Here is an 8,982-nt window from a genome sequence, read left to right on the forward strand (position 1 = left end):
TTACTGTGGCTCTTTCTATTCCACTGCCTACATGTGCTTTGAAAATTGTGCCAATGTAAAGGATCTGCCAGACACAGCTTCTGTGTCGGCGCCCGTGGTTAATCAGTCTGCATCTGTTCCTAGGTCTGATAGAGTGACTCGATCTGCTACCACTCAGGCTGGTAGGCTGAGGAGTGGGAGAACCTATCACAGCTTGGCCAGACGGTTCTAGCTCCCGCCCTCGGTCTATTTATACCTTCATTTCCTGCTCTTCCTTTGCCTGTGATTCTTTCTTGTTTCCTGGCTCTGCTGCTCCTGCTATTACTATTGACCTCTGCTTCATATCGACCCTGGCTTTACTGACTACCCTCCTGCTCTGCGTTTGGTACCTCGTACACTCCTGGTTTGACTCGGCTCGTTCACTACTCTTGTTGCTCACAGTGTTGCCGTGGGCAACTGCCCCATTTCCCTTAGCTTCTGTGTACCCTTGTCTGTTGGTCTGTCGTGCACATATTGAGCGTAGGGACCGTTGCCCAGTTGTACGCCGTCGCCTAGGACGGGCCGTGCAAGTAGGCAGGGACTGAGTGGCGGGTAGATTAGGGCTCACCTGTCTGTCTCCCCATCCCGACATTACAACCTAACCTGCCTATGTGCCTTGTAATGCCTACTTTGGGAAATAGGGGTTAAATTCATGTCTATCAATGCTCATGGGTTGAACTCCCCTTTTAAGAGATCCATTCCGTAATCTCGCGAGATTTCGTTTCCCTTGCTAGAAATCTCACAGAAAAGATACAGAAGTGTCAGGATTCTGAGTACACATGACGTCCAGGCTGGATGTCATGTGTATTCATTATCAGGACACTTGATTAACGTTAATCTCTGTGTATGCGGCTGCAGATCGCTGCTGTGTAAATGAATGGAGATGAGTGTATGACGCTGACTGGTCACTGATTGGTCAGCGTCGTACAAGTAAACACGCCCAGTTAAAAACACAATACACGCCCAGTTGGACATAACGAAAAAAAAACGCCCCGTTGTCCATTAGAAAGGCTCATTTGCATATATATAAAATAGCTCATAACTTGGCCAAAAATGAACGTTTTTTTAAAAAAAAACAACGTTACTGTTATCTACATTGCAACGCCGATCACATGCAATAGGAGATAGGGATTTGAGAATCTGATGACAGAGCCTCTTTCAGTTTGCATGGGCGGAGGCAGGCATTCCTTATTTAGGTATAAGGTTATTTTCATGCCCTTCTTATGTTATCCATAAAGGAAGAATGTGACCGGTTAAATAAGTTTCAATTATCGTGGATAGCCGGGATAAACTTGGTCAAGATGTTCTTATTGCCTAAGATCTTGTACTTATGTAGAACCATTCCATTTCTCATGCCTGTCTCTCTCACTACACAATCCCAAAATGTTTTGATTAGGTTTATATGGAATCATAAGGCTATGTTCACACGGGGTATTTTGCCGAGTTTTTTGACGCGGAAACCGCGTCGCAAAACTCGGCAGAAACGGCCCGAGAACGCCTCCCATTGATTTCAATGGGAGGCGTCGGCGTCTTTTTCCCGCGAGCAGTAAAACTGCCTCGCGGGAAAAAGAAGCGACATGCCCTATCTTCGGGCGCTTCCGCCTCCGACCTCCCATTGACTTCAATGGGAGGCAGGAGAAAGCGTATATCTCGCTGTTTTATGCCCGCGGCGCTCAATGGCCGCGGGCGAAAAACGGCGCGATAATTGCCGCGAAAATCGGCGTGCAGGGAGAGGAATATCTGCCTCAAAGTTCCAAACTGAATTTTGAGGCAGATATTCCTCCCCCAAAATACTCCGTGTGAACATAGCCTAAAAGAGCACGGGTAGCAAAGTCATTGCTGTATCGTAGGATTAGGGAAGGGGGTTTAGGAGTTCCGGACTTTGCTTCTTATAATGTTGCAGCAATAATGGACCAATTAAGGGAGTTGTGGCACGCTTCCCCTATGCATTTGTGGTCTCAGATTGAGGATGTGCTTGTCCCACATCATTCTCTCAAAACACTAATGATAATATCATATATGGGGGGGGGGGGGGGGTTCAGTTCCTCCCCTCCCCATACAGTCTATGAAAGACTCCATCCACGTATGGTCGCAGTTTGTGTGTAAACCACAGTGGGCGTATGTTTTGATGTATTTGTTTCTGTAATGTGTCTGAAAAATCTTAATAAAAATCTTAATGATTAAAAAAAAAAAAAGGTGGCAGCGTGATTTTCTTAAGCATGCAGATTTTTTGTATTTTGTGGCATTTTTTCCTGTGGATTTGTGTTGCAAATTTTAAATATTTAATTTTATTTGAAATAACATTAAAGTCTATGCAGAAATGCGGGACTATAAATCTGCAGCACGAGGTACGCAGCGGAAAGAGATGATTTTTTACATATAGAATAACATGGAGTCATTTTCAGCAGCTGAAATTTTACACAACAAAAGTCTGCATGCCACGTATGGAGCCATCAACGTAGTACCCCCATAAATGCCATCATACAGTGAATGCTCTTATAAACTGTGTCATCCAGAGAATCCCCCCATAAATGGCATAATTCATGGAGTTCCTCATAAATGGATTCATCCAGAGAGTGGCCCCATAAATGGCGTCATCTAGAATGCCCCTATAAGTGGTGTCATTAAAGACCCCCATACAAGACATCATTGAGAGAGAACCCCATAAATGGCATCATCCAGAGAGTACCCCCACAAACTGTTTCATCCAAAGAATCCCCCATAAATGATGCCATCCAGAGAGCCCCCCATAAATGACATCATCCAGAGAGTGCCTCCATAAAGGACTTCATCCAGAGAGTTACCCTATAATGATGTAATCCAGAGAGTCCTCCGTAAACTGCAACATCCAAAGAGTCCTCCATAAACGGTGTCATCCAGAGAGAACCCCTTAAATCTCATCATCCACAGAGAACCTCCATAAACTGCGTCATCCTAAGAGTACCCCATAAATGGCATCATCCAGAAGGCCCCCAATAAATGGCTTCACCTTGAGAGTGGCCCCATAAATGATGTAATCCAGAAAGTGGCCTCGTAAACGATGTCATCAGAGAGCCCCATAAATGTCGTCATCCAGAAATACCCATAAACTCCGCCCTTTTTTTATGATTTGGAATCAGGGGAGTGTTAGCTGTCCTTTTTTATAGGGGGTGTCCTCATATTAGTTGTATGACATGTCGGCCATAGTGACCTATCAGATCGCTTCTTACACATTCTGACCTGCACAGGAAATATAAAAGCTGGAATCTGATGTTTTTGATTATTGTACTTTTTTCTAGGTGTTCGTTAGGATTTGGTGGATTCAACTGTGAGGAACGTAAGTAATAATGGAACCGAGGGACCCTAATAATACACGGACCGTGGCCTGATCTGCCCCTTAAAGTTTTTATTTTGCTTTGAATGTGAGAAATGGTTACTCAAAATGGGATGGTGCATGCGGTTTCGGGACATTTGGGGACATTAAGGTGTTTTGTGATGTTTGGGATGTCAGTAATGACTCTTCTTCCTTCCAGCATACCTGTTGGTGGTGATTGTGGAATCCTGTGTGGGCATCATCCTCCTGGCATCACTGATCACATTGCTCTTCTTTTACTTCCGGTGAGTCGCATGTAGCATATCTATTATGTGACACTGAACTCATACGATATGTCGCTACTATAATACAGCTCCTCATGGGCGGGACTTTCCAGTATCAACAAGTCAGGGGTGGACCTAAGATATTGCCTTACTGTGACTCTTTTTCACTGTTGTCAGGGCCCCTCCCCTTTATTTTGTTCAAGGAGGAGCAGAAGTTTTGAGAAGAACATTTCTTTGCAAGCACGTATTATTGTGGCTGTAGGACTCCCTGATTCATTGGTTGCTCTGTTGGTCATGTATCCATTACTTAGCATTAAATAACATAGTCCGTGGGTACCAACGCCGGCTGTCTCCGCTCTTGTGCACATCCGGTGTTATCAGCCCCATTGAACAGGACTGCTGGTAGCCACAATAGGTCATATATTTACTGTTTTTTTTTATTTTGAGGGGCTCTTTATTTGAAAGAATGAGCGTTTTTACGGCCCCCTCCTATTTTTGGGATGAATTGCCTCTGTGTTCTGAGTTTTATCTCTGTACTTTGCTCAGTAAATTGATTTGTCCATTCCCCACTGTCATTACTGATAGTGATTGGCAGTAGAACCGATTTCTTGCACAATATTACACAACCTCCTGCAGCACGGGGACATTTTGTGGAGTGTGAACGACCTGCAGGAAAGGTGTCAGTTTGGGTTGAACGAACCTTTTTTTTTCATTTTTGGCTGTCACACGTTTATACTATTTCCAATAATATTCGTGTCCTCCGCTGACCCTAGTCAAAGATAAGGCACTGGAGTCTATCCCCGGATCTGACCACATAGTCCTGCACAGGCCCAATTTATGGAAACTGTAACCAAGTCATAACCAGACACCAAGATTTTTACCTATACCCAAAACCTTCAATATCCATCTCTGTAAATACATGACCCAGCAAACTTAACTATGTATATCAGGAACACCACCTATAACAACAGGGACCAACATCTGAGCAGACCTATGGGCCACTTTTGACCCCTTATGGGTAGCAGATCCCAGCACCGCTCTCCCGCCTCAAGCTGTGCGATTTTTAATTACTTTCTTGTCCATTCTACTTGACATTTTGCTTCTTGATTGCTTCTCACAATAAGGGACCGCAATGGGCACGACAACGTCCCAACCCAGCCAAAGTATATATTGTATGTATACCAAATCTTATGTAAAGAGTCATTTAGTTTCATATGGGTCTCTGAGTGGTCACTGTCAATGTCCCCATCTCTTAAAGTGTAACTCCACCTTTGAGCGATTCTTTAAACCTGTTGTTTTACTTATTTTGTAATGATCTTGACTTGTCATTTACTCCAGTCACACCCAAAGTTCTGACTTTTCCCTGAGCATTCTCTTGCTTGTTCAGTGTCTCCTGAGAGCTTGCTCTGGCGATTTGCATTCTGGGAAGGGTAGTCTCTACAACAGATACTGTATAGTCATCTGATATAGGAAAAACTAAATCTCCCACAATGCAGTGCAGAAGAGAATATTGTATTATAGGAGCTCTACAAAGCTCTTAGACGTGGGAGTGTTGGATGTTGAAGTGGCAGGCAGGCATCGAAAGCGGGCATGTTTTGGCTGCCTTGTGTAAAATAATCCAGAATTTCATAGAACAAAATCTGTTTGTGTCTGCCAGGAGGAAAAAGCCCCCAAAGTCCATGTTCATAGACAGCGTTGCCCTTGGGGTCCCCACTGACCAACCATCCCTCCGGCTGCCAAGGGCTCAGTTTTCATGGAGACGAGAATGGGAATGGAACGAACCACCAGGAAAGGTCTTCACAGACATCCACCGAGAGGCGGCTAGTCCGGTAAGTTTGTGACACCAGTAGTGAGGGGCGGTGCATAACTAAGTCTTTCGCTTTTTGATTTTCTTTGATTCCCATGTGTCATGTTCTGGCACCTTGGGCCAATGCCTGAAATGTTTTTGTGGTAATACAATCAGGATGATTGTCGGAACATTTGTTATTTCAATATCTTACAGCAGATGCATGATCTGTGTCTCTCCTGCCACTTGGTGCCTATAGATAGCTAGGATGGGCAGGGGAGACACAGGCAGGAGAGACAAAGATAATATGAAGAATTACCCTTATGGATTTCCCAGCATTTAGATAGAGGGAAGTATTTTCATGTGGTATAAATCGAGTGTAAGGACTGCGACTATGAGACACCAATGCAGGATTTATCCATTAGAAACTAGACGGTTTTAAGTGGGTCATGAGGGGTTATATTATTATTATTATTATTATTATTATTATTATTATATTTATTACCTGTTTTGTTCTCAAGCTACAAATCTCCGGCTTCCCTTCACACAGCTATAGTTACATGATAAAATGCTAACAGCTTGCAACCACCACTAGGGGGAGCTAGCTGCATACAAATTTGTACAGCTGCCATTGAACTCAATAAGAAAATCTGTATACAGTGAGCTCCCCCTAGTGGCATATCCTGGCAGCCAGATTGTATCTTTACCTCGATCTCTGTAATGATAGGTGCACTTTAAATAAAAAAAATCTGTTTTTTCCTCTGATTTTTAATTTTCTTTTTTTTTTTCATTTCATATACCCCTCACCCCACTCCTTAGACCCTCTGCTCACTCTTATATATTTCATTTTATGTACTGGTTGGGGCTTTTTTTTCTCCTGGGAGAATTAACCCTTCGTTTATCATTTCATTTGGCCAGGGAGAACCAGCCATTCATATGAAAACTTTTGGAGATCCAGCAAGGTTTTCCGCCCCGAACTCCTACCATGGCCGCCATAACTTATCTTTTATCAGTGACGACTAGAGGAGCCGTACCCCAAAATGCTGGGATAGACGGAGCTACAGAGCGCAATAAACTCGTTGTCTTATAAAACATCCCCAGGAGCCTTGACCGGCGCCAGACACATCTGAGACTCATGTGACGCCTGTTCGGGGGACACCAGCAGAGAACAGGGACTACGATGGCTTAAAGGAGTGTTCTGGTTTAATGTAAATAAAGCTTAACCATTGTATACTTTGTGCTTCTATGCCAAACCATTTCAAGATATCTGCTTGCTGTCAGTAACTGGGAACATTCTTTTTTACCTCTAGAATCTCGTTACAATAGTATCCAGTCTAGATAATCCTACGTGCGGTAAACACATTAGAGGCAATAATCTCTCTCTTGTCCTGATAATTTGTTACAATGTATCAGTGAAGGTAAAATTTATCAGTTTAGAGACCAGGATAATAAATAGCTTTTTCAGTTTTATGTAAATAAAGCTAAAAGGGTTATCCCCATCTAAGGCTTCGTTCACATCTGTGTCAGGGCTCCGCTGGCGTTCCGTCTGAGCTTTCCGTCAGCACGGAACCCCCGACTGAAACAAACGGAAACCATAGGATTCCGTTTGCTTTACCATTGATTTCAATGGTGACGGATCCGGTGCAAATGGTTTCCATTTGTCTCTGTTGTGTAAGGGTTCCGTCGTTTTGACTGAATCAGTAGCGTAGTCGACTGTGTTTTTAGGGGGGTAAGGCTCTATTCACATGACTGGGTGTCTAATCCGCCTTGTCAAATCATTTTTTCACGGCCGATTTGCATCCGTGCGGGACCCGTTTTCAAGGATCCCTCATAAAAAAATGGGTAAAAATACAACACGTCCCATTTTTTCCCGGGCCGTTCAAACGTTTCGTAAAAAAAATAAATTGCCCGTGTTAATATTCCCATAGACATGCATTGATTTTAATGCAGCCTCGTGACGGCCGTTAAAAAAAACGTCCGTCACGCAGCCGACTTTTCCTGTCATGTGAATAAGGCCTTATACTCTTTCAGGCAATTTTGATCTAAGATTCTTTTCAATCATTTGGCTATGGTAACTCCCCCCATCCACCTTATCATGGAGATAAGGTGTTGTTATCTATACAGTGCCGCAGACACGGCTCGTATTGACCCGCAGGGAAGTTAACCTGTGCTCGACCCTATTAATGTTTCACCTGGGTATAGTACACAGTGTTATCTAGATTAGGGGCTGTTATGTGCCATTAAAAACAAGAACGATCTCTTATCACATCTCCCCGCATCAGAAGGTTCACATGCTGTGTTTCTGTATGTGGCCCAAAGAGCTTGCAATCTACAGCCTGAGGCACTCCTATACCCCCAATAGACTAAGAGACGGGTAAAGCTGTGGGGGAGGGGACTGGGGAACATGATGACATCACTAGCAGCTTTCGGACCACCCATCAATTATTTCGGCATGAGTGATAATTTTATGAATGGGGCATGTTTTTTTAATAACCCTTCAGTATTTTGGCATTAACATTATCTCCTGTCTGTGTCATCTGTGCAAACACTATATGGTAAAAAGTATGTGCACCCCCTTCTAGTGTGTTCAGCCATATCAGAAATTAATAAAGGGTTCTGATATTACTATAGAGGGGTCTAAATATATTTAGCCGCATCCCTTTTATATAAGCCACACCCTCAAAAAGGCCACTGCAAAAATGTTTCCCTCAACTCCCATACATTCATATAGGACGCACCCCAAACCTACGGCATTTGAATCCTACATAGTGCACATGACCCCCTCATGGGGGATTTACAAATACTTATCATTTCTGCTCCTCAAACTACTATTCACCTGTTAGATACCTGGACAGTGTTGACTAAACGCCAGGGGTCACATGGTGTGTGGGGGTGGATGACTTGACTGGCGCCATGTTTAGTCCATTCAGTTAGCCCATGGATGCATTACTATGGACTAATCTGTGGGCTATACCATTTTGTTTAAATAAACAATTGAAAAAGCGTAAAATCCCTTCAAGATTCATGGTGGTCACAAGCCTCGACTGTGGTGCCGCTTTCAGTAGACCGCCCAGGTTGCATACCCCTAAGGCTGGCCCTAAATACATCTGAGACCATGAAAGTCCTGATGATGGTTTGCTGTGTTGGCAATATTTTTAGCCATATGTATCTTGAACATGGAGCAGGTCCCCCTACAGCTGTAACAGCCCCTGCTCTTCGTCCACTAGATTTTGGGACATGGCTGTGAGGAACCATTTGACCTCAAGATCATTGGGGCGATGAGGTTGGGGGATATCCCTTGGTTCACAGTCTGTTTTATTTCACCCCACAGGTGGTGAGTAGAGTGAAGGTCATGTTAGGTTCTTTCACACCAAACCATTTAATTACGGACCTCGGTTTGGTGTCTAGAAGGGCTGTTATAGTGGGACCAGAATGAACCCTCCCCAAACTGTTACCCTAAACTTATAAGTGTAGAAGTGAATCCTTGAGCCTTAATAAATTTGAAACTTGCTAAACTGGGGTGCGGAGTCTTTAGAATCTCGCAGTTCTTCACCCTTAACGCTTGGACGGTGGTATGGTCTTTCCTGGGGTCTCGATCCCCA

General features: G+C 43.8%; 1 protein-coding gene across 1 annotated transcript in view; it reads left to right on the top strand.

Moving 5' to 3' along the window:
• The window catches only part of LOC142652222 (protein HEG-like), a 33,074-nt gene extending 26,463 nt beyond the window's left edge, over positions 1-6,611 (top strand). The window contains exons 7-10 of the mRNA XM_075827818.1: positions 3,297-3,334; positions 3,531-3,615; positions 5,252-5,423; positions 6,299-6,611. Coding sequence (XP_075683933.1) covers positions 3,297-3,334; positions 3,531-3,615; positions 5,252-5,423; positions 6,299-6,403 — 400 coding nt within the window. The 3' untranslated portion in view covers positions 6,404-6,611. The remainder of the gene's footprint in view (positions 1-3,296; positions 3,335-3,530; positions 3,616-5,251; positions 5,424-6,298) is intronic.
• The last annotated feature ends 2,371 nt before the right edge of the window (positions 6,612-8,982 follow it).

This window comes from Rhinoderma darwinii, chromosome 5 (genome assembly GCF_050947455.1).
Source record: "Rhinoderma darwinii isolate aRhiDar2 chromosome 5, aRhiDar2.hap1, whole genome shotgun sequence".
NCBI lineage: Eukaryota > Metazoa > Chordata > Amphibia > Anura > Rhinodermatidae > Rhinoderma > Rhinoderma darwinii.